Source organism: Podarcis erhardii (assembly GCF_964252035.2).
Source record: "Podarcis erhardii genome assembly, chromosome: 1".
Lineage (NCBI taxonomy): Eukaryota > Metazoa > Chordata > Lepidosauria > Squamata > Lacertidae > Podarcis > Podarcis erhardii.
This window is the reverse complement of record NC_138497.1, coordinates 10,968,201-10,994,306: the sequence shown is the minus strand read 5'-3', so window position 1 is coordinate 10,994,306 and position 26,106 is coordinate 10,968,201. Positions and strand designations below refer to the sequence as shown.

Genomic DNA, 26,106 nt, shown 5'->3' with positions numbered 1-26,106 from the left:
CTGCAGCAGTCTGATTGGTCCTAGAACAATAGGATCCAAAAGGCAGCAGTCTGATTGGTCCTAGAACAATAGGATTCAGAATGCAGCAGTCTGATTGGTCCTAGAACAATGCAGCAGTATGACTGGTTGGCAGGAACCACCCAATCATGCTCCAGATAGAAGTGAATCCACAACCTGATTGGCTTACAGTAGAATTCCGGAATTAGCCAATCATGTGCAGCCCATTGTGTAAATAATCTATATAAAGCAGATACTTTGAGGGGACTTTCATTCATTCCTCCTCACCACTATGAGCTGAATAAAGAGCATGAAATCACTTTGCGACTCTGAGTATATCTCACCTATGCCCCACAAATAACCCAGAGATGCATTTTAAATAAAAGCACACATTCTACTCATGTAAAAACACACTGTTTCCCGGACCCTCTGAGGGCCGGCTTTAGAAGGCAATTGGGCCACATCTGGCCCCTGGGCCTTAGGTTGCCTACCCCTGGCATACAGGGAACTCCTTCTTGTTTTGTTGGCTTAGCTGCCCTGGATGCTTAAAACTCCCTGCGAGTTCCTTTCATGACAAGCAATTTAGCACCTCCATTCATGATGACCGCTTTGGCTGTATATCTTTACTTAGAGCCTGCATTGTTTTCCTGAATTGCTAAGTGCAAGTATTTGGAAATAAGTGCCTCTGAAATTAGCAGGGCAAAACACAAGATAATTATGAATGTGCACCTTTGCTGTTATCACCTTTGAACTCAAAGCGGTCTTGGGATTGTGTTTTGGTGCCTTTCAAAGTATGGTGTGAGCAGGAGCCAAGTTGGGTAAAGGAACTCTAACCCATTCTGAGCTCTTTCTACTAATGTAGAGTTTGTTTTTAGTTACAGGTAGGTAGCTGTGTTGGTCTGCCATAGTCGAAACAAAATAATTCCTTCCAGTAGCACCTTAGAGACCAACTAAGTTATTGGTATCAGCTTTCGTGTGCGTGCACACTTCTTCAGATACACTGAAACAGAAGTCACCAGACCCTTATATATAGTAAGAGGGTGGGGAGGGGTATTACTCAGAAGGGTGGTGGGAGATGGGTGACTGGCTGATAGGTGTGGTAAACCTGTTGATGACTGTTAATGATTGCAATTGGTCTTACAGGAAAAAGCAAGGGGGGAGATGGCTAAAAATAGCTTTATCATGTATAATGAGATAAGAATCCAATGTCTCTATTCAGACCAGGTTGCTCCATGGTTTTAAGTTAAGTAATAAGTTGCAAAAGTTAAGTAATAAGTTGCAAACTTCTCTTTCCAGTCTATTTCTGAAATTCTTTTGTAATAAGACTTTGAGATCTTGTACAGAATGTCCTGAGAGATTGAAGTGTTCTCCTACTAGTTTCTCTGTCTTGTGATTTCCTGAGATCAGATTTATGCCCATTTATCCTTTGTCGTAGGGTTTGGCCTGTTTGTCCAATATAGAGAACTGAAGGGCACTGTTGGCATTTGATGGCATACACAATGTTAGAAGATGAGAAATTAAATAGTCCTGAGATGGTTGTTGGGGCCAGTAGTGGCGCTGTCCAGCGGTATGTGGCAGCAAAGTGGCTGGGGAAACTCAGCCAGATGGGCAGGGTATAAATAAATTATTATTATTATTATTATTATTATTATTATTATTATTATTATTATATTATACTTATTATATTTATTATTATATTTGTTTTTCATTTTTACTATTGTAGGCTGCAACTGATGGATAGCATGCAAACGGTGGCTTAAATCTTGCCTCTCAATTTCATCCCTAGCATCAAGAGACACTGGGTGCTTAGGGAGGGATCTCTGAAGTGGAGCAGCTAAGAGGGTGTTGACAGACAGGAACCAGACACATGAAAGCCACAACCACAACATACATTCAAAGAGATCTGCCCTCTTGCCCTCTGTAAAGCAATAGACATAGCTTCAACTCTGTGGATTCAAGTTCGGTTGCCAAGCAGACCTACCCAGAACTGTGAAATTTTCTGAGCTTACTGTTCTTTCCACTTGGGCCAATACTAAAATTAGTACGCTAATTTAATGTCACTCCTCTGCATGCAAACCCACAATTGTAAGAACTGTTAGCTATCCTGATGTTGTTAGTCTCAGCAGCTGGTACTGTTGACTCACGTTTGTAGCAGAGATTGTGTTGGCAGAAAATATAAAAGGGGATGAGCAAGATGTTTCTACTAATAAGCTGTCATGGAATGGCTGGATACAGAGGAGTGGGGGGGCACCAGGTAAGGACCCCCCCCTTGGGAAAGAACGGGGGGGGGGGCATTGATCTCTTTGAAGAAAGCATTAACTTCACTGACACCAAGATTTTTTATTGCTGACCTATTCCTGATTGTGGCTGGTGACATGAGCCGAAATTGACATGGATCTGCTGCTAGGTTCTGTCCGTCTATTGAAAACCTAGGATGCTGAGCTGGCTCTTAGCCAGATAGGAGAGAGCTTAGCTCTGGCCAAGGACAATGGTCCACAGGTGAGCTTCTTTGTTTCTTACAGCTATGGGTGATCGGCATTTATGTGCCATGTCTTTCTCTGGCCGGGATGGGGGACTTGTGGCCCTACAGGTGCACCAGTGAAACTCCCATAATCTTTAATCATCATCATCATCATCATCATCATCATTTATTTATACCCCGCCCATCTGGCTGAGTTGCCCCAGCCACTCTGGGCGGCTCCCAATTGAGTGTTAAAAACAATACAGCATTAAATATTAAAAACTTCCCTAAACAGGGCTGCCTTCAGATATCTTTTAAAAATAGAATAGCTCTTTTTTCCATTGCCATTTGATGGGAGGGTGTTCCACAGGGAAGGCACCACTACTGAGAAGGCCCTCTGTCTGGTTCCCTGTAACCTCACTTCTCGCAATGAGGGAACCGTCAGAAGGCCCTTGGCGCTGGCTGAATGATGGGGGTGGAGACGCTCCTTCAGGTATACAGGACTGAGGCTGTTTGGGGTTCTAAAGGTCAGCACCAAAACTTTGAATTTTGCTCGAAAACGTACTGGGAGCCAATGCAGATCTCTCAGGACCGGTGTTATATGGTCTCAGCAGCCACTCCCAGTCACCAGTCTAGCTGCCACATTCTGGACTAACTGCAGTTTTCAGGTCACCTTCAAAGGTAGCCCCACGCAGAGCACATTGCAGTAGTCTAAGGGGGAGATAACCAGTGCATGCACCACTCTGGCAAGACAGTCCGCGGGCAGGTAGGGTCCGAGCCTGCGTACCAGATGGTGCTGGTAGAGAGCCGCCCTGGACACAGAATTGACCTGCGCCTCCATGGACAGCTGTGAGTTCATTCTTAATGGATAGGAGTGTTTTCCTTCACCTCTTCCCATTCTTCTGAGGGTACTCATCTTTTCTGGTGGGCGCTATTTGATCTTTTGTGAATGAACCACTGAACTGCAGGTGGCAGCTACCCAAGGAACTACCCGATCTTCCCCCATATGGACTGGCCATTGGATCATCTTAGGCAAGAAGGAGCATCAATGGGCTGCCTCTTCCAGTTGAGCTTCTGGTGTGTCCCTGTGACCTTTGGCTATTCTTTCATCCTGCCTTGCTCCTCAGTCCCGACTAATGGCTTGCCCCAATGGCTCTTGGGTCCTGCCTTGAACCAGATGGCTGTTTACCAGCCCCGCCCTCTCCCAATCCTAGAAGTGTTCCAGGAAACTAGATTTATAAAACATCAAGACAAACAAACTCAGGACTGCTGCACACAGCCGCAGAATTTTAATGAGGGGGTTGGGGAAAAAGAAAGATGGACTTTGTGTACACAGCCAATATATTTTGGATCCAGGTAAAACTGTTTCCGATCTCTCACCACCAGCTTCACCTTAAATGTGACAAATCTTGTGAAGTTAGGGCGTGAGCCCCATGGGCGAAAGAGGAGCCCTGGATTCGTCAGGCATAGCAACCAATTTGTAAGCAACGGCTTAATCAAATGGCCCCAGGAAACATGAAGGAAACAGTCCATTCCTCACCACCACAGCAACTGTTATCCAGTGATATACTGCCGTGGAACATGGAGGCTCAATGTATTGACATTGGCTCATGGACCATTAAAGCTGTGCATGCACAGAGGGTTCCCCATAATGGCCAATGCTTGGTTCCCCTTTCCCTCTTTAGTTCTCCCTCTCCTATCCAGAAACCGGCGTGGAATTTGCTTCACCTTCAAGTGATTTTAATTCCCAGCTGAAGCAGCTTTGCAATGCAGTGTGCACGTTCTGGCAACCAGCATGGCCCTATGGTGTTATCTATGCACATGCATTCTGCTGCATAGGAATAGGGATTGATTGTGCCCTTCCATTATTAAAAATTATTTTTTAAAAAACATCCACGTATCTTTCTTTTGGCTTACTGTAAATTATTCAAAAAAGATTAACACATAAACATCTTTTGATTAAAAAGCTGCAAGTTTACACCATTGATTCATATACAAGTGAGATAATCAACACTAATTATGGTCAGCACTTTTTAAATATAAAACTATGAACAATATAAGCCACCTACATGCAGCATTTTCATTTCTTTTTATTTAAAATAAAAGTACAAAAGAAGACATGAGACAAATCTGCAGTTCTAAGTACATACAGTGGTACCTTGGTTTAAGAACAGTCCTGCTTAAGAACGATTTTGTTTACAAACTCCACAAAACCGGAAGTTGTGTCCTGGTTTGCGAACTTTACCTCGGTCTAAGAATGGAATCCGAGGTACCACCATACTAAAATCTTTGTCGTGGAAACTTCTATACAGTAGTACCTTGGTTTACAAACTTAATCTGTTCCAGAAGTCCGTTCTTAAACCGAAACCGTTCTTAAACCGAGGCGAGCTTTCCCTAATGAGGCCTCCCGCCGCCGGTGCCCTTCCACCTTTCAGATTCCATTCTTAGACCAAGGTAAATTTTGCAAACCAAGACACTATTTCTAGTTTTGCAGAATTTGTAAACCAAATCATTCTTAAACCAGACTGTTCTTAAACCGAGGTACCACTGCATCTATCAATCTGTCTATGTATCTATATGTATTTGTTAACTGGAGAGAGAGGGTTGCTAAAATACCAAAGTATAACAAGTATTTTATATATATTTATATAAAATCAAACCTTTCTTTTCACTACAATATCGAAGTACGGAAATAGATTTCTTTGCATGCAAAACACCAGCTGAAAAATGGGTTCTCTCCGTCACACTAAAAGCTATTCTCTACAGCATTCGTCATTAGCTAAAAATCACATTATTTTAATGCAAACATGACATTATCTTGAAAATTCGTCTTCAGAAGACATTCTGGCATGGAGGCCACCAGCTGATTGATCACACATTGTGCAAAAGTATACAGTATGTTGCTTACAGTTCAAAAATATATAGAAAAAAGTATTTTCCTGTACAAAACCGGGTTAACACCTGTCTCTGCCCCCGCCCCCCCTTTCCAACCCATCCCAAATATTGAAATTGCTAGAGCAGTGTTCCCCAACCTTGGGTCTCCAGCTGTTTTTGGACTACAATTCCCATCATCCTTGACCACTGGTCTTGCTAGCGAGGGATGATGGGAGTTGTAGTCCAAAAACAGCTGGAGGCCCAAGGTTGGGGAACACTGTGCTAGAGGACCTGCTTCTTCAGTTGTGAAATCTGATGCATTCACGGTGTGAAGTCCTCAGAATGGCAATAGCAGCATGAGAAGAAGAGCCTGCTGAGGAGGTTCATTTTGGTTGAAGTGCAAAAAAGCCCTTGGGACGCTTCAGAAGGGAGGAGGCCCATTGACAAATCGCAGCATGGGGTGGAAAGACCGGGCAAAGTTGTTGCGGTGTGCGCAGCTGTAATCTTCCTCCGAGAAAGGGGGCAGGGTGGCCAAAAGCAGGAGGAGAAGGAAGAGCAACTGAAGAGGGAACGCCATTCTCAGCACACGGGACAGGAAGCCACGGGTCTTGGGAGCAGCTGGGCTGGCACTCTCCTCGTCATCCCCTCTGCAAATATGGAAGAGAATTTATACATGAAGCTAGACTTCATCTAGCCCAGGGTTTCCCAAACTTGGGTCTCCAGCTGTTTTTGGACTACATCTCCCATCATCCACGAAAACTGGTCCTGCTAGCTATGCATGATGGGAGTTGTAGTCCAACAACAGCCAGTTTGGGAAACGCTACTGTAGGGTGTCACGATCAGCAGCTACTCAGGGCGGCTTGCAACATATATAAAAACACAACACATTGAAAGGCTTCCCTATATTCTCTACTCAGACTGGCAGCAGCTTTCTGCAGAGCTGGTTTAAGGGCCACAAACCTTGTCTCTCCCTTCTGAGCCCTTTTACCCGGAGACACCGGGAGGAATTTGATGTTGTGCTATTCCAATCGTTCCGTCATTGCAAACATTTCACCTTGACAGATGGAATGATTCCATGCTCTCTTCTCTCCATGTGTCGTTCTGGGGGTTCTCCTGACACCCCACGTGCCTTTTTTGGGGGAGGGGGGAATCTGTTGCACAAGTGGAAGTCGTTGTGCAGAGTTTCCGCTGATGGGTCTCGGCTGAACCCCACTATTGTGCACCTTGCTGCATCTGGCAAACCCTCTGGGTTCTAACACATCTCAGAAGCCAAATGTTTGCCCACCTCTGAGTTAGGTAAAGGTAAAGGGACCCCTGACCATTAATCCAGTCGTGACCGACTCTGGGTTTGTGGCGCTCATTTCGCTTTACTTGCCAAGGGAGTCGGTGTACAGCTTCCAGGTCATGTGGCCAGCATGACTAAGCCGCTTCTAGCGAACCAGAGCAGCGCACGGAAACGCCGTTTACCTTTCCGCCGGAGTGGTACCTATTTATCTACTTGCACTTTGACGTGCTTTCGAACTGCAGGAGCAGGGACCGAGCAACGGGAGCTCACCCCGTCGCGGGGATTCGAACCGCCAACCTTATGATCGGCAAGTTCTAGGCTCTGTGGTTTAACCCACAGCGCCACAAATTATGGACCTTCAAGTGCTGGTTGTGTGAATGCAATTAATGCACCTGTTTTTGTTTTTTTTAAGTGTGGGCAAAAATCTCCCATTCAAAGGAAAGTTGCCGGCAGTGGCTCCCTATGCAATGCATACAGCACCTTTGATGAACTGTTTTTGTGTGTCTCTGCTCGGACTTTGGCAAAGAGGAAAAAGCGCTAAACTCCCCCTTCCTCCTTTCCATGGCCTTGATCCTGCTCAGATTTCCCCGTGGCTGCTATTTACATAATAAACAATGTGTGTGTTAATTAACATGTGATTATGAGCACATCTAGCTTGGCCCTACGACTGACTTCAAAATGCAACCTCCATTTTTAAATTAAAGAAAACATTTTCCAAAACATCCTACCTAATATCAGTGCCGCTCTCAGTCTCCAAGGTGTTCCTTCCACCAGCCTGCTGGAAATGGAGATATTATGGTGTTATTTAGTCATACCTTCCTCAAGAAACACAAGCGCAAGAAGCAAATCCCAAGTGACCCGGTTACAGAGCTCAAAACGCTTCTGTGCCGCAGGAACATCACAGGAAACGTGGGTTTGACGAGTGGGCGTTGCTCCATTAGGATGAATGGGGTAGCACCCCACTAAATGCAGTCTTCTCTCAGACATCCCCCCTCCAGCTGCCTACTTAATAACCAGTCCAGGGGGTGGCACTGCCCGTTAGCTTCCTCCTCCTTAGGGTTAGAGCCCCTCTTGTAGAACTCAGCCTGGAGAAGGATGGGGAAAAAACCAGACAGGACTGCAGCCACCATAAAGCTGTGCCCCAATGCTCACTTGGCAGAGTCCGTTCAGGAGGATCACATGGTCAGTGCTATCAAAACCTTCAAGTCAGCACTGCAGGGTCATACGCCTTTGCATCCCCCCAGTAGTCAGGGTGACGAGGGCGGATTCAGTCCCGTAACTACGCCTGAACCCCCATTGGAATGGGTTGAGGCACAGTCGTACCTTGGCTTTTGAACAGCTCAGTTCTCGAACGTTTTGGCTCCCAAACGATGCAAACTCAGAAGGGACTGTTCCGGTTTGTGAACTATTTTTGGAAGCCAAACGTCCGATGGGGCTTCGGCAGCTTCCGATTGGCTACAGGAGCTTCCTGCAGCCAATCGGAAGCCGCTTTGCTTTCCGAACGTTTTGGAAGTCGAACAGACTTCCGGAATGGATTCCGTTCAACTTCCAAGCATAGCTGTCAACTTACAGATTTGAAAATAAGGGACCGGCAGCCTCAAAAATAAGGGATCAGAGGCCAAAGTAAGGGATTTTCCGGGCACAGGTATGTTCAACTTATGAGCCCCTCCGAGCCAAAGGCAGAAAGCCCAACCAGCAGCCAAACAAAGCCTCAAGCCTCAAGGAAAACCACTGTCACCTCTCTGCTGGGAAGCACTGAGCAAAGGCGAGTCCCCAGGCAATGCGGCCAATTTGATGGGCACCAGGCATGCAAGCTCCACCCCCCAGTCGTTCTTAGACTCCTTATTATTGGGTGAGCAATGCAGCCAAGCAACACAGTTGGAGCCTCCGTCCTCCCTGGCCGGCAGGGAGGGAGGGAGAGGAGCTGCTTCCTTTGAAACCCGGGAAATTTAAGGGACATCATCAATAAGGGACAGCAGCGGGACACAGCGCTGGGATAAGGAACTGTCCCGCCAAATAAGGGACGCTTGACAGCTATGCTTCCAAGTTATGACTGTATAGGCATGTGACAAGGGAAGAGCTTGTAGCCTGGCCTTAAAGAACCAATCCAAACCAGGCTTCCACAACCTAGTGTCCTCTTGACCTATTGGACTACAACTCCCATCACCCCCAGCTGGCATGGTCAGGGAGGAGGGAGACTGCAATCCAAAATGTTCTGGAGGGCATCAGGTTGGGGAAACGTACTGAACAGAAACCATGTATCCTTTAACATGGCCACGAATTACAGTTGAGTTGCTGGACTGTCCTGACCAAACTGGGCGAGTCAGCTGTTTGTAGTTAACCTGCAATAAAGCATTTCCAGATGGAAACAAGATGAAGAGAAGGTACTAACAGACTGGAGAAAAACCAGAGGTTTGGAAAAGAATAGCCAAGCAGCTTGCCTTGTTTTTATATGTGCAAGGTTTCTCTGGTCGCTGAGGACAGCCTCCCGAGTCCAGTTCGTCCACATCCTGCAGAAATGCACTTGTGTCCTAGAAGGAGGAAAATAGAAGATAACTTTACGTTCTGCAGAGTAAGAAAAGCTTTATCTCCCAGGAGTTATTCACCTCCCTTGGGAGATATAGAACTGCATCACCCTGGATTCAAGCGCATGCACCCCAGCCTCACCGGCTTTCCATGCGAGACCTTTAAATCACTTGAGACTCTTTCCAGAAGCTGCTTCAGTTTCTTCCCAATAACGTGGACCTTCTCGTGAGCTTCAACATAATCTCCTCCACCAGATTTGACAAGCAAGTGAGTGGAAATCTCCTGCAGAGTGTTGACTTGTGGCTGCCGTTCCAGAAGCTCTTTCTCCAGTTGCTTCGACAGGGAAATGAAAGGAAATATTGATGCATGTATGACTCTGCCCTACATAGAATCAAGCTGACCACTTGATCTGTCCAGCCCACTGTTGCCTACTCTGAATGGGCAGCGGAGCTCCAAAATCTCTGTCTGATACCCTGAGATCCTTCAAAATGGAGATGGCAGGAACTTTACCTGGGAGCTTCTGCATATGAAGCGCATGCTCTGCTACTGAATTGTTGGGCAACGGCTAATATGTAAGTTTGTTTCCAGGTGCAATTCACTGGGCTCACATGAGTGCCTAAAGCCCCAAAACAACTTAGGCCCCCAAATATTTGAAAGACTGCCTCCCTCCCACAAGACCCCCTAAGGCAGCCTTTCTCAACCTGTGGGTCCCCAGATGTTGTTGGACCACAACTCCCATCACCCCTAGCTAGCAAGGCCAAAGCTCAGGGATGATGGGAGTTGTAGTCCAACAACATCTGGGGACCCACAGGTTGAAAAAGGCTGCCCTAGAGGGTCTTGAGGGAGGGTCAACACTCTCAGAAGTTTGATCACTGGGGCCCCAGGAGAGGGCATTCTCTATGGCAGTCCTTAAGTTATAGAATCACACAATCACAGAGTTCCCTCCACTCATGTGCATTTGACACTACGCAGTTTCCTTAGCATGCTGAAAACATATGAGTGACAGATATTTTAGGACCCAACCTATTCTCTTCTTGCCTGTTGTAATATTTTAAATTGATTCTAGTATTGTCTCCACCCCCATCATTCAGCCCGGACACTGAGGTCCAGCTCCAAGGTCCTTCTGGCAGTTCCCTCCCTGCGAGAAGTGAGGTTACAGGGAACCAGGTACAGGGCCTTCTCAGTAGTGGCGCCCGCCCTGTGGAATGCCCTCCCTTCAGATGTCAAGGAAATAAACAACTATCTGACTTTTAGAAGACATCTGAAGGCAGCCCTGTTTGCGGGGAAGTTTTTAATGTTTGATGTTTTACTGTGCTTTTAATTCAGTTGGGAGCCACCCAGAGTGGCTGGGGAAACCCAGCCAGATGGGCGGGGTATGTATGTATTATTATTATTAATAATAATAATAATAATAATAATAATAATAATAATAATAATTGCTGTAACCTGCCCCGGGATCTTATGTTAAAGGGTGAGTAATAAATCAAAATACCACTCCAACAACGACTATCACTAACCACGACAAGATAGGGCACAGGGAGGATCTGAAAAGCAGATTATTGGCATCCCACCATCAAACTAAATGCAGCGAAGTAACATTGTACCTGATGGGAACAAGTCAACCGGCGGGTCAATCATTTCTGTATGGATGTACCAAAAAGTTTTGTTTTTTTTTTTTAAAAAACCTACCATTAATTCTCTTCGGCTCTCCTGAATTGCGTGAGGATCAGCATTCAGATCCTTGATCTGTGCTTGATGTCTCCGAACCTCTGCAACAGCCAACCACAGCAGCAGATTATGGTTTTGCTTATGGAAATCCTGCGGAGAAAAAACATCTATTATTAGGAGAGGCAGGGAGGGGCAGCCTCGTCAGATCACGTCTGCTGACAAAGGCCGGTTTCAGACTGCATGCCAGCAAACTCAGGTTGCGTACTTTGAGAGGATTTGATGATCTTGTGAAACAGCAATCTTTTGCGCTAAGGCAAGGAAATGCACCAGAAAGCATAGGATAAGAATTGCTTGATAACATCGTGTCAAACCAGAATGAACGCTCCACAGCTCAGGTCTATCTCTTTGGAAACTTTGCGCAAACAAATCAGGCTGAATGCTCAATAAGCAGGTTATGCAGAAGGGACCCAAATAATACAGGGCCTTTCCAACTTGGGTGTTGAAAGGTAGTAATAATATGCAGCACTTACATTGTGCTTTCTTGAATGCTCAGCATTCCCTGCATACAGTCTCTCATGAATACTTAAAGGCAGGGCAGTATTATCAGTTCCATATTGACTAACCATAGGTGGAGGGCTGAGGTGGACAGATCGTGGCTTGGCTAAGGCCACCTGTTCATGGCAGAAGAATATTTCCTGGTTTGCAATTTAGACTATTGGCCACAATGCTTCACAAGATGTTCCAGGCTCTTTTGCCTTTTGGTCAGAACTGCAGGAGGCGGGCTTGCATCCTTCAGTTATGTGCCGAAAGGAAAATCACAAAACTCGAAGATATTGCCTCACTTACGTAACAATGCTGTGCAACTACGGAGTGTTCTGCAAATGGCATTTTAAAGCAGTTTCTTAAATGTGCCCAGGTTGGCTTAAGAACATAAAAAAAGGCTGCTGGATCAGGGCAGCATCTAGCCCACTGTTCTTGCAGTGGCCAAGCAAATACCTATAGGAAGCCACCAAACAGAAACTGAGAGCAACGCCAACCTCCCTGCCTGTGATTCCCAGAAACTGGGACTCAGAGATGTACAACAGTGGTAGCAGAACAGGGACACCAGGATTAGTAGACATGGATGAAGTACCTTCCATTGCCCATCCAGAATCTTCTAATGTTCCTTTTTCATTGGTTATCCCAGAGTTCCGGTGTTTTGAGAGATGGAGGAAAACCTTCTCCCTATCCACTTCTTATAAATAAGAAAGCAATGGGCTGCACTGACCTGGCAGTCCACCAGGGCTTCCTGCAAACTCTTCCTCCACTCTCCCATCAAATGAATGGCCTCCTCCCAGCGCATATTGACTTGCCGAAGCCTGTTCTGGAGCTCTTTGGATCCAGCGCTGTCTCCTTGCCTGAAGTCCTTGCTGGTCAGGTTGGCAGAAAGCACAAGTGCCTTGTAGTTATCAAAGGCTTTGAGCATATCCTGGCAGGGAAGAAGTGGGTTAGGATTCTGCATTTCAACATAACGTGGGTTTTTCAGCAGCGGCACAACAAAACAACCGGTTTACCAGTGAGATTGCCTTGCTTCTGCTCCCATCTGCAAAACTGGCACTGTGGCAAGTGCCACATAATACTTGTAAGAAATGGATCTTTTACACTTTGGAACTCCCTGCCTGTTGACAAAATTTTTTTGTTTAGGCAAGCTGATCCAGATATGTGAAAACGCTGGCTTTTTTTCACCTGCTCTTTGGCTGATTGTTGATTGCAATTATTTTGGAAGGCTTGTTTTTAACTGTTGCCTACGGACAATTTTTCACAGCTTTATTCTTTTTTTGTAAACCTCTTTGAGGCCTCCCCCCCTTCTGACAAGTGTTTCAGTCTGTGCTTTTCCATTTTTATCTGTAAGCTGCCTTGAGTCCTGGTCCGGGGTGGAATAGAAATAAATATAAATATAAAAAATTACAAAACAAACAAACAAACAAACAAACAAGCAAGGCTGTTCAAAACCTTCACTTGGGGGATAATCCTATGAAGGCTCTATGGGTGCATTCCAACAATTAGTTCATGACCACAAGTCCATGACTGATCTGAATTACAACCTGCTGAACTTTGTAACTAAGAAGTAGTAGCTGATTGTGCTGTGTTTTATATTTAAAGGTAAAGGGACCCCTGATCATTAGGTCCAGTCGTGACCGACTCTGGGGTTGCGGTGCTCATCTCGCTTTATTGGCCGAGGGAGCCGGCGTACAGCTTCCCTGTCATGTGGCCAGCATGACTAAGCCGCTTCTGGCGAACCAGAGCAGCGCACAGAAATGCCGTTTACCTTCCTGCCGAAGCGGTACCTATTTATCTACTTGCACTTTGATGTGCTTTCAAACTGCTAGGTGGGCAGGAGCAGGGACCGAGCAACGGGAGCTCACCCCGTCGCGCGGATTCGAACCACCAATCTTCCAATCGGCAAGTCCTAGGCACTGTGGTTTAACCCACAGAGCCACCCGCGTCCCATGTGTTTTATACTTACTGTTGTTTATATCTATATATCTCATGTTTGGGATTTTTTTGGGGGGAGGGGAATGTTCCATTGAGACTCAAGTGTAAGAAGACAACAAATAAATTGAATTAAGAGTAGAAGTAGCAGTGATCATGATGATGAGCCAAGTCTAGCATGCCTGGCCCCACTTATCTTAGTTAAGAACACCTGCATAGAACTAGAATCAAGCAAACTTCAAGGTCTATCACCAGCCATTAGACACAGGAGCCAAATGGCAGAAGCTCTAGGTGTAACTGCCTTCTGCAGATCAGATTCTGGCTATCTTACCTGTGTGGTCTTTCTTAAGAGATTGTCCCCTGCCATAAAGAGAGTGGAGCCCTGGAAGACCTTCATCCAGCAAGGCAGTTTGGCTACAGGGATTATTTACCAGGACAAATGGTGAACTCACTTTCTGCTTCTTGACGCTTTGATGGATGGCCGTGATGCTGGTGGGCGGTTCTGCCTCCTGCAACATTTCAAGCTCCTTCTCTGTTTTATCCAGCCAAGCGTTGATATTCGTGAGGTCAGAATTCAGCTGCTCCCGCTGCTGCCGACTCTGCTTCATTCTCAGCTTGTTGCTTAAGTCTTGGGCTTGAATCAGCTCCCATCTCTCGAGGCCTCCTGCGGTTTGTTGCAAAATTATTCATTTTTTTATTTTATTAAAAAAAGCTTTGAAGCTTGACTCAGAGGAATATTATTTCAGGCATTCGCTAGGTCCCCTGAGGAAACCGATCTTCTACCCCAGCCTAGCTACAAGATCCAACATTAAGCCTATGTGAATTTTTGGGTAGCCTTTTAGGGCTTCTATCCCTTTACAATAGCGTAGCATTGATACCTTTTAAAGACACAATCGATAGCAGCCTTCAACAACCTCCAAATATTTTGGACTACCACCCCATGTAGTATTTTCTGTCATTTCTCTTTTTTAATGATTCCATCTACTGCTTCTGCCTTTTACTTTCATATGGCTGTTTGTTTGTGTTTTCACTATTTTTCATTTTTACATTAGCTGCCTTTGGGTGTTTTGCCTTTAAATGCAAAGGGGGAACATAAATACTTCAATAGATAAAATAACTGCACCTGCTCACATTCATTTATTTTTATCTTTGACTCCCTCTCCGCTTCCTCCGTTTAGAGATTTTAAGTTTGTTGAAGCAGGGATCTCTTGTTTATTGGCTTTCATTCCTCTGTAGGGTACAATCTACACTGATGTTATAAATACATAGGGAAAAATGAAATCCTATTTCTCACACACACTGCAAAGAAGCCTCTACATCAGGCTTCCTCAACCTCAGCCCTCCAGATGTTTTGAGACTACAATTCCCATCATCCCTGACCACTGGTCCTGCTAGCTAGGGATCAGGGGAGGAGTTGTAGGCCAAAAACATCTGGAGGGCTGAGTTTGAGGAAGCCTGCTCTACATAAACAGAGTTTATTACACACATAGTAAAGGTAAAGGGCCCCCTGACCATTAGGTCCAGTTGTGACTGACTCTGGGGTTGCGGTGCTCATCATCTCGCTTTATTGGCCAAGGGAGCCGGCGTACAGCTTCCGGGTCATGTGGCCAGCATGACTAAGCCGCTTCTGGTGAACCAGAGCAGCGCACGGAAACGCCGTTTTCCTTCCCGCCGGAGCGGTACCTATTTATCTACTTGCACTTTGACGTGCTTTCGAACTGCTAGGTTGGCAGGAGCAGGGACCGAGCAATGGGAGCTCACCCCGTCGCGGGGGTTCGAACCGCCGACCTTCTGATCAGCAAGTCCTAGGCTCTGTGCTTTAACCCACAGCGCCACCCGCGTCCCGATTACACACATACACACACGCATATCTGTATCCATTTTGATACATATCTATCTCAAAAAATATTACAGCTAAAGTACCTGGTTGTTTTTCTATGGCTGCAATGCCATCAAGGCTCTGGCTAGATTGGGGTTCTTCACTAGGCAACATCCCAGAGATCTCCTGCATGCTCTCCAGACTCCTGCTGCTCCGTTGTTTCACCTGGAATATAACAACATAGAAAGAAGGGAATGACACATGACACTGGGCCATGTACACTGTGCCCAGCGCACTGGTTGGGCACCCAGGAATGTCCTCAGCACACTGCTCAAAAGGTACCTTGCTGCCAGAGGTAACCATGAGACAATCCATTATCCTGGTCTTGTAAATCTTTGGATTTTAATTAACCCGTTAAAAGCTCAGGAAACTGAAGAGTAAAAATACTGTCGCACTATGCAGCACCGAAATGACCTTTGCTACTCCATCTATCAGAGACTTTAGCACTCCTTCATTCGCCTCCCATTATCACACCGTAATATTTTTTACCTTTGCTTAGAACTACACCACCAACGTGCAATTAGCAATATCTGCAAATCCAGCTGTCGTTTATAGATGCTTAATGGATCTTTGTGAGATAGAAGTTCAAGAACTGAGAGAAGCGAGGAATAAGGAATCAGAAAGTATCCTACAGTCTAAACAATGGAAAATTGCTTTTATATAGAATCTTTCCTTAAGATTCGAAATTGAGAGTGATCCAGCAAAAATTAATATTTTGAGTATAGGAAGGCACTGCATAATGCAGACAGATGTTAGAGGTGTAATGCTGAGAATACTATATTGAGGCATATTATGTTGGGCTTCTCCACTGACACAGCATTTTTGATCTGAAGTTGTTATCCACATCAATTTTGTATTGCCCAAATCCAGAGGTTCATATCATTTTAAATAATATTCCTGTAGTATGGGGGCTAATGGCAAGACAACAAAAGTGGAATTTGCATGACCTTATGTTTGTTAAGAGCCTGGAAGGATAAATACTCAACATCCATTATGATCTGAAGATCTACTGACGCTGAAAACATTTGAACATATTTCATACAGGCATCAATTTTGTGCTGATACCTTTTTGGACACCTGGAAGGCTTATATTAACATATCTTTAAGATACATATACAGATGGCAAGTGCTTATATAATATGAAGTGACTGGGGTTTTTTGTTATTATTAGTGTTATTTGTATAGTTCCTTTTATTTATTTTATCGCATTTGATTTCTTTCCTTCCTCTTTCCTTTGCTAAATTTGCAAATAAAAAAGCCATACAATGTCTCTCCCCTCGGTCCAGTGGAAATTCCTCATCTTCTACTTCCAGCAGAGACCAGCTCCAGCATGGCTTTTGGTCAGGGATGACAGTGGTCCAATAACAAATGGAGGGGGCACCAGGTTGCCCACCTCTGCCTTAACCTAATGGCCAAGCCAGCCCTTTTATGCTTGTAATGTACCTGCATCCAGGAGGACTTACATAGCCTGGTTTGTAGGGAGTGCTTGTCTCTGGGCTGCTCAAAAGGACACTTGGAACCATCTCTCCCTGGTTGTATGGATGTTTTCGGCAAGCAGGGCTTTCCGGAGAGTGCCACGTGTGGGTCTCAGAAGCAGATTTTTCTGTGGTACGACATCGAAAAAAGAAATCCACAGGAAGTTAGATGGCCATGTTTGGGGTGAGGGGTTGGGGTGGGGGATATGAATGAATTAAAAGCATTCTGCAGAATAGGGGGAACCAAGTTATGATGCGGGGGGAAATATATATGAAAGCTTTACCGTTCTTCCTTGCAAAGCATGCTTGTTTGCAAATGTATGTCGGCTGTGTTTCAGGGGCAATGAAATGAGGAGCCATGCAGTTATGGGTGGGCACGTCCCCTCACCCCTCCTTCCTGAAAAGGCCTACAGACAGTTAACAACACCACCAAAAAGTGCAGGCGGGAAAGATGACTCTGGGAGGGACAGCTGGTCCTACATGGGAGAAGGATGGCGTGGCTCCTTCTCAGGCAGCAAATTTTAGGGATGCTATTAGAGGTAAAGGGACCGCTGACCATTAGGTCCAGTCGTGACTGACTCTGGGGTTGCAGCGCTCATCTCGCTTTATTGGCTGAGGGAGCTGGCGTACAGCTTCCGGGTCATGTGGCCAGCATGACTAAGCTGCTTCTGGCGAACCAGAGCAGCGCACGGAAACGCCATTTACCTTCTTGCCGGAGCGGTACCTATTTATCTACTTGCACTTAGATGTGCTTTCAAACTGCTAGGTTGGGAGGAGCTGGGTCTGAGCAATGGGAGCTCACCCCGTCGTGGGGAATCGAACCACTGACCTTCTGATCAGCAAGTCCTAGGCTCTGTGGTTTAACCAACAGTGCCACCTGTGTCCCACAGGGATGCTATTACAAGGCAGCAAATGGTGGGTCACTTAGGTTGCGTACGCATTGTCCATTTGTAGCACACAAAAAACTGCAGGTTTCCCTCAATCTGGAATTATGCCTGTTCATCCTCAAAACTGCTTCTTATAATCTAGATCCTGCTTGTCCGCAAGGGTGGGTGTGGCTACTCGATATGCATTTGGAAAACCTCCTCTTGAGGTTATCCATGCCTTTCCCTCCCTGCACATGAATGAAGGAGGAAGCGGTGATTGCATTCCTGGCACACGCCCACCTACAATGTCATTGGGCAGGTGTGGATAAAGCCCCGCCTACACCTGCTTTCGAATGGACACAGAATCCATCTGTCATGAGCTTTTGTTTTCAGAATGAAATCCAGTTTCTCAATAAGAGCTTTTCAGCTAGCACGGCTAGATGGTGTGTGGACTATATAGAAAAGGGCTCAGTTCCTCTTGATTTTAAAATAAAAAAGGTGTGCATGCAGCCTGCATCTATTGTGTTTCTGACCGCTAAAGCAAGAATGGAAGCCACTTTGAACCTTCCACTCTCAAGCATCAAAATGACTTTGACCATCTCTGCTGGAAAACAGAACTCCTTGGTGACGCATCTATGTCTGCAACACACAAAGTGATAGTGCAGATGAAACTAAAATTTTACTCTCAGTTTAAAAACTGTCTCAAGGCAAATCTAAAAAAGTGTAGTATAAACCCTGACAATTGGGAAACACTGTCCTGCGAGTGCTCCAGTTGGAGAACAGCCTTTACCAAAGAGACTCAAACTCAAAACACAAGGGAGAAACGTGCTAAGAGGAAGGCACGCTGGGCAAATCCACACTGTGATCAACTCCCGTCTGGAAACCTATGTCCCCACTGTGGAAGGACGTGTGGCTCCAGAATTGGCCTCCACAGTCACTTACGGACTCACTGTTAAAACCATGTTTATGGAAGACAAAGAAGAAGCAGATGAAACTAACATGGATTCTGGAGAGAATACCAAGTGCTCATTTTCAAAGCAAGCCGATTGCCCTGTTCAGCCCAATGCTGAATGGCAGAGGAGGCCTTAAAGCTAAGCTATGATGTCTTGGGAGCGATGTTTGCGAACCAGGAAGATTTTCTGTTTGGTTGTTTTTTTAACCTAGACTGCACCTGAAGGCTTATAGACTCCAATGCAAATCGAAACACCATCTTTGTGCTGGAGTGGAGAACTAAGGGGGGGGGGGAAGCATAATCTTGACCATTCACTAATGATGACACATGTGCAAATGATGCAGCATTAAACAAAAATGGGGGGAAAAGAGAGAGAATCCACCATGAAGCAACTGGAGCATGGTGTTGACACAAGCCAGGGAGCCAGACACTTGCATATGAGAGAGGTGTAAGGAGCATAGCGTGCGCCACAGGGAGACTGTCATGTTGAGACACATGCAGCAGCAGTGCCTACCAGAAACTGCTTTCAATGATTTTGTGGTCATTTTAAGAAAGGCCTCGGCATTTTCAGGGATTTCTACATCTGAAAAAAGAACAACATCACCAATTGCCTCGCCGGACAAAAGAGGCTGTGAGCGCACACACCCATAACTACCCACCCCACAGGACAGAAACATAAGAGCAGCCCCTGACAGATCCAGTCAAAAGTTTGCATAGCCTGGCATTGCATTTGCAACAGCTGGAAAGACTCTGGCAAATGCATAAGGAGAGTACAGTGGTACCTCGGGATGTGAACGAGATCCGTTCCGGAGCCCCGTTCGCATCCTGAACGGAACGCAAGACATGACGGCGCATCTGCACATGCACAGGTCATGTGTGTGACGTCATTTTGAGCGTCTGCGCATGCACCAGCGGCGAAACCCGGAAGTAACGTGCTCCGTTACTTCCAGGTTGCCGCGGAGCGCAACTCGAACGCGCTCAACCCGAAACACGTTCAACTTGAGGTATGACTATATTAAGGCAACAGCCCCCCACCTGCTGCTAAACTCTACCCCCCACCAAAGTACATGTAATTTAGTGGTATACTGTTTTTTAATATTGAGATTTTCCTGTAGTTATTGTGGCTCAGCAGATCTCCCTATATCATCCTGCTTAGCAGCTGGGATGGGGCAGAGCAGGGAAAACCAGCCAGTAAGAAGAGAGATGATGAGAGATAGGTGGGAACAGCCAGCCATTGGCTCCTCCTTCACTGTGCAGGTGATTTGTGTCCCTCTCGAACTTCTGCTGCCATTACACTGGGGCGGGGGGGGGGCGGTCTTCAGAAAACCAGGCTATGATGGGAGACAGCCACAAGACTGCTCTGATCCTCCAGAGGTCCAGCTCCAGAACTGTGGGGCAGAGCTCACATGCTGATATATGTACAAAGCTATTCAAAGTACAGTCATACGTCGGGTTACAGAAACTTCAGGTTGCGTTTTTTCAGGTTACGGACGCTTCGAAACCCGCAAGTACCAGAACTGGTTACTTCTGGGTTTTGGAGGTCGTGCATGCGCAGAAATGCTAAATTGCGCATGCGCAGAAGCGCCGAATCACAACCTGTGTGTGCGGCAGGTGCACCACTGTGGGTTGCGAATGTGGATCCCGCACGGATCACGTTCGCAACCCGAGAGTCCACTGTATATGGTGTGGGATTTTTTGCCACAGCCTCCTGCATTCCTAGCTGCATGCAAAGAGCCCTGCTGTAAGTAGCACAGAACATTAGGTTCTGCACCATGTTAGCCTGCTGAAATAGCTCAGTTGGCAAAAGAAGAGACTCAAGGTTGTGGGTTTGAGCCCCATGTTGGGTGAAAGATTCCTGCATTGTAGGGGGTTGGACTAGATGACCCTTGTAGAATCATAGAATCATAGAGTTGGAAGAGACCACAAGGGCCATTGAGTCCAACCCCCTGCCAAGCAGGAAACACCATCAGAGCACTCCTGACATATGGTTGTCAAGCCTCTGCTTAAAGACCTCCAAAGAAGGAGACTCCACCACACTCCTTGGCAGCAAATTCCACTGTCGAACAGCTCTTACTGTCAGGAAGTTCTTCCTAATGTTTAGGTGGAATCTTCTTTCTTGTAGTTTGGAACCATTGCTCCGTGTCCGCTTCTCTGGAGCAGCAGAAAGCAACCTTTCTCCCTCCTCTATGTGACATCCTTTTATATATTTGAACATGGCTATCATATCACCCCTTAACCTCCTCTTCTCCAGGCTAAACATGCCCAGCTCCCTTAGCCGTTCCTCATAAGGCATCGTTTCCAGGCCTCTGACCATTTTGGTTGCCCTCCTCTGGACACGTTCCAGTTTGTCCGTGTCCTTCTTGAACTGTGGTGCCCAGAACTGGACACAGTACTCCAGGTGAGGTCTGACCAGAGCAGAATACAGTGGCACTATTACTTCCCTTGATCTAGATGCAATACTCCTATTGATGCAGCCCAGAATTGCATCGTGGTCCCTCCCAACTCTACAATTCTACAATTCTATGATATGAGGAGGGGGTCTTTCTTCTGAACGCTCCCTTCCTGCATAACAAGCTCCCTGCATTAGGTAAGCCAGAACATCAAAGAGGGTAATGCTAACCCTTTCGCCCCCAATGTATTAGTTTTCTACGTGAAGGTTTTGCTTTGTAGCGAAATAGCTCAGACTATTTCTCCATGTAGTCTAGAATGGTCTACTCTGACTGGCAGTGACTCTCGGGGGTCTCAAGGAACAAGCCTCTTAACTGGCGGCTGAATCTGGGACCCTCGCCAAGCAAAGTATACAATGTACAGCTGAACTATGGTTACTTTGTAAAGGGATGCATCCAAAAATATATACACCGTATTGGCCTGAATATAAGTCTCACTTCCCCCTCCCCAAATTCTGACTGTGAAAAGTGCAGCTTAAATTCGCAACCTAAAAAAATGGAAAACGGAACGGGTGTGAGTGCCTGTGGAATTTTAAGGGAGCTGCTTATATTCGGGTATTGTCTTTTTCTCTCCCCCCCCCCCCAATTTTAAAGGTGAGGCTTATATTCGGGTGCAGCTTATATTTGGGCCAATACGGTAATACTCATCCTGCACCTACCCTAGAGTGAAGGGACACAGCCCAGAATTCTCCCACCTGTACACGAAGGGCATCAATGAATCTTGCAAGAGATGGGAAAAGCTCTTGTGCAGACATGCCTTTGAATGGTTGCATTGCTCGCAGTTCAATATTTAAAAAGCTGGGCCACGGGGTTTTTGAATGGGTGCCAAGGTTACATTTCCTTGCTGAAATGGGAAGAATTGCTAGGATGGACTCACCTGACAGATCACTGTAATACTGTTCTTCTTCCTCGTCTTGGGGACCGGAGTCTCCAACGTCCCCCGTGTGATCCCACTCCAACGGGATGGAGTCCACGCTGACGGGCGTCTCGCAGCCCGACCTCTCGTGACCCACTGCAGGGGGCACGAGGTGGCAGAGGGACTGCTGGGGCGGCAGCACTTCCTGCATGCCCTTTCGGCACCAGGGGTCGCCCTGCATCCCCCTTGCATCTTCCATGTCGGCCTCGCTTTCAGAGGTCTCCTTTTCATCTTCCAGTCCCTAAAATAGAAGAGACATCACTGAGCAAAATTATTGACATGACTTCTGACTAATATCAGCGTATTCTGCCCCAAATACACTTGCCTTACTTACAAGAACATTGGAATTTGCCTTATACCAAGCCAGACCTTTGCTTTACCTAGCTCAGTACTGTCAGGCTATCTAGCTCAGTTTTGTCTACACGGGCTGGCAGCAGCTCTCCAGGGTTTCAGGCAGAGGCATCTGTTGGGAATCTGAATACGTGCAGCTACTCACACAGAGGCAATTAAGGTTTGGCAGACAGCCAGAAGGCAATCTCAAGGAGTAAGTCTGCCTGGTGATAACAGAGACATGGAGATAGCTCCATGATTGGTCAAGCTCTCTCAAGGGAGTGATAATTAATGGCCTACTAACTGGAATGTGTTAGTTCAGAGATCAGTGGTTCAGCGTACAGCTTCTGGGTCATGTGGCCAGCATGACTAAGCCGCTTCTGGCAAACCAGAGCAGCGCATGGAAACGCCGTTTGCCTTCCCGCCGGAGTGGTACCTATTTATCTACTTGCACTTTGACGTGTTTTCAAACTGCTAGGTTAGCAGGAGCAGAGACCGAGCAACGGGAGCTCACCCCGTCGTGGGGATTCGAACCACCAACCTTCTGATCGGCAAGTCCTAGGCTCTGTGGTTTAACCCACAGCGCCACCCAATGCAATCTTGATAGCTCTTACCGGGGGCCAGGATGCCAGTCTGTGCTGGAATCGGGAGACACGGCCAAACACATCCTGGTAGTATCTGTGGACTTCTTGCAGCTCCTCTTCAATCACAACAGCATCTGAAGGCTCGCTTTTCTGAATCAGGTGCTTCCCGGACATAGTAAGCTCGTGGATCTTGTCGGTGTTTAGCAATATTTCCTGCTGGAAACACTGTTTGGAAGACAGGCAAGGATGCTTCCTAAATACAGCATTCCTCATCAGGTTAATTCTTCTTTTGGACAGGGAATGTTTCACCCCTCTCCCTGAGCCCTGGATTCTTAAGCCAATTCCTCATATATACAGTCAGTGTGTTTTGGGGGGCACGGGAATGGGGTGCTCTGCTGCTAGTCATCATCTTGAAAATAGTCTTGTGGGTGCCAACACAACCAAAAAAAAGGGGGAAGGGGAGAGATAGTACATTTTGCTAGTGAGAACCATGACACGCACAAAAAACCACTGTATACAGTGGTTGCTGGAACCTCCCACAAGTTGGTACCAAGAAGAATGGTTGGTCCCCATTGGAGATGAGAGACATCCAAGTTCAGAGGATAAGTACTCCAATAAATAAATAAACAAAGGTAGCTTTGTTTCCACTCCTTCTTTTGGGATGGCAGGAAGCTTAAAGAGCTTGCAGCAAATTTCCCAGGGATATACTGTATATCCTAACAGGACGCAGGCAGATGTTATAGGACTGAGGGGCAGTGTGGAACTCGGCTCATTTCTCACGATGCTTTTTTTTTAAAAGAAAAGCAATACTCACATTTAGCTGCCGCATTTTCTCATCCAAGTTGCTCTCTGAGAAGTGTTCCACGTTGGTCAGCTGCAGGTCCATTTCGGTCAACCACACAAGGATGCTGTCCTTGGTCCCCACAAACTCCTCCCATTGATTGGTAAAGTGCTAAAGGAAATCAGGGAAAGGAACAATGTTGACGCGACAGTTGGCACATAGCAAAACTGCTGCTTGTTTGCTGGAAGGAGGTGTACAAGGCACCACCCAACTGCCTTAGGAACTTCACTCCAGATTTGTGTAGGGTTTACTTCCTTAGACATTTCTTCTCCTAAATATGACCTGCAAGGCAGCGGGTGTGGACTGCTCCTCAGGGTTTACTCCCAAAGCCTTTCTGAGTATAGCCGAAAGACAGAGGAGATTTAAGACAGAGTTTTCCTTCTCCTAGATGGGACTCCCTGCCCAGGTTGAGAAGTCCCACCTGCCCCTCACTGCCCTCTACAGCACGTCAGAAACCGCTTTCTTGACTGTTGGACACACTATTGGTCTCATCTGCTCAACCCACATCGAGGGTTTGAGACCCACCGGCTACCCCGACCTGAAACCTGACAGCCGTGGCACAGAAGAAGAAGAAAAAGAGTTTGGATTTGATATCCCGCTTTATCACTACCCAAAGGAGTCTCAAAGCGGCTAACATTCTCCTTTCCCTTCCTCCCCCACACCAAACACTCTGTGAGGTGAGTGAGGCTGAGAGACTTCAGAGAAGTGTGACTGGCCCAAGGTCACCCAGCAGCTGCATGTGGAGGAGCGGGGAAGCGAACCCGGTTCCCCAGATTACGAGACTACCGCTCTTAACCACTACACCTCACTGGCGGGCCTGTGGTTACCTTGAGTCTCCTGAGAATTGCCGTGACACGTTTCTGGAGGTTATCCCAGTCTTGGTTGCCCTTGTGGACCATCTGCTTCAGCTTGCTGGCTGAATCAGTGCGATTCTCCCGGGCCAAACGCCGGTATTGTTTATTGATCAGTTCCAGCTGCGTCAGTCGCTCGTGGATTTGTCGCTGAAATGCCTGAGGTGGAAAAAGCAGCCCTTTGTTTTCTTACGAGCAGCCTCATACCTGGCATCGCTCAGGAAGAAACGAATTCTAGGGGGAAAACAACAACAGAAAGCAGGATGTTTACCTCAAATTTCTTCAAGTCCTCCTTGGCATTGGTGTACGAAACCTCCGAAGAGTTTGGATACGCCGCTGTCCTCTCGGCTGTCTTCAGCCAGTCCTCAAAGCGAGAGTAGTCCTCCAGGAACTTTTGCCAAAGTTGCCATGTTTCCTCAATCCTAAAGGGGAAACAAGCAGCAACAGCAGCATTTTCCTCCAGTGTACTTCATGTGGAAAAACCACCAGCCTTCTAGAACCTTGAAGACTTAACACAGCCTGCCCAATTCCCCTTCCCCTCACAGCTCACCCAAACCACCTGCCTCTGGCAACTGATGAGGTGGCATGGGTGAAGCTCTGGTGGTCTTCTGTGTTCCCAACACCACAGGCCACCGTCACTTAGCAAGAGGGAGAGGGGTGAGAAACAGGGAGTGTGGTGCATAGTGGCAGAGTCATTTCACCATTCTAGCTGCCAGCCAAGCTCCCTGTGCTTCACACCCGCAGTAAATGCCAGCGACCCACATCACTGGGAAGTGATTTCTCCCCTTTGCTCTGCCCCCCACTGCTGAGAGAAGGAAGATTGCATTTTGAAAGGCAGGGTTCCCCCTCTCACCTCCCACAGCAGCAGCAGTTGGGGTGGTGGTGGTAACTGTGTGAACTACATCAATTACAGCGTGACAACGTCATTGCAATTTTATTATATGGTTAAGATAGATGCGCTCCATATATTTTCAAGCATGTTGTTGCAATACAGATAGCTTTAAAAGAGTATTGGACGTAATCACAGAGGATAAGCTATCAGTGGCTACAAGCTGGGCATGTTCTACAATATGCTTCTGAATGGCAGTTGCTGGGAATCACAAACAGGGAGAGTGTTGTCACAATCGGGTCCTGCTTGTGGGCTTCCTGTTGGATCCTCTGGTGGACCACTGTGGGAACAGGTTGCTAGTCTACATGGGCGACTGGCCTGATCAAGCAGGACTCTTTGCACACATCCCTTTAAAAGAAAGGAAAGCTACGATTCTGAATTCTGGCCCTGAGACCACATCCTGCGCTTCTTCTGTGTTCTCATAGCACCAAACCACACACAGAGTCCTGATCGTGGAACATAGGATGCTGTCTCATACAAGGTCAGGCAATTTGCCCATCTAACCCAATACTGTCAAAGGGCAAGGGCTCTTCAGGGTGACAGGCAGTGGTCTTTCCCATAATTTGCTCCTGAGATTCTTTAGCTGGAGATGCCAAGAATTTAGTTGGGGACCTTCCATGTTTAGCTCAGGGGCAGAGGGCATCTTTTACAGCCCCCTCCCCTTGTTTATCCACCTAGGCCATATTGCTTGCTCTGACCATGTAGCAGGGTCTCGTGCTGAAAGAGACCATTTCCATCACCCGCCATGTTAGGAACAGGGAACCTGCAGCCTTTAGGAATATGTTGGCCTTCA

At 46.7% G+C, this 26,106-nt stretch overlaps 1 protein-coding gene across 6 annotated transcripts in view; it reads right to left on the bottom strand.

Annotated features, from left to right (window-relative positions):
* Positions 1 to 5,614: 5,614 nt before the first annotated feature.
* The window catches only part of SYNE2 (spectrin repeat containing nuclear envelope protein 2), a 250,960-nt gene continuing 230,468 nt past the window's right edge, over positions 5,615 to 26,106 (bottom strand). For 4 of the 6 annotated variants that reach the window (XM_081857038.1, XM_081857039.1, XM_081857036.1 and 1 more), the window contains exons 99-113: positions 24,696 to 24,846; positions 24,401 to 24,583; positions 23,547 to 23,684; positions 22,763 to 22,957; positions 21,780 to 22,059; positions 18,970 to 19,038; positions 16,626 to 16,765; positions 15,207 to 15,327; positions 13,736 to 13,947; positions 12,079 to 12,279; positions 10,833 to 10,961; positions 9,285 to 9,476; positions 9,059 to 9,148; positions 7,346 to 7,395; positions 5,615 to 5,979 (exon numbers count right to left, since the gene is read on the bottom strand). In XM_081857038.1, coding sequence (XP_081713164.1) covers positions 5,754 to 5,979; positions 7,346 to 7,395; positions 9,059 to 9,148; positions 9,285 to 9,476; positions 10,833 to 10,961; positions 12,079 to 12,279; positions 13,736 to 13,947; positions 15,207 to 15,327; positions 16,626 to 16,765; positions 18,970 to 19,038; positions 21,780 to 22,059; positions 22,763 to 22,957; positions 23,547 to 23,684; positions 24,401 to 24,583; positions 24,696 to 24,846 — 2,377 coding nt within the window. In that variant the 3' untranslated portion in view covers positions 5,615 to 5,753. The remainder of the gene's footprint in view (positions 5,980 to 7,345; positions 7,396 to 9,058; positions 9,149 to 9,284; positions 9,477 to 10,832; positions 10,962 to 12,078; positions 12,280 to 13,735; positions 13,948 to 15,206; positions 15,328 to 16,625; positions 16,766 to 18,969; positions 19,039 to 21,779; positions 22,060 to 22,762; positions 22,958 to 23,546; positions 23,685 to 24,400; positions 24,584 to 24,695; positions 24,847 to 26,106) is intronic. The other 2 variants (XM_081857037.1, XM_081857040.1) reach the window with 2 other exon arrangements.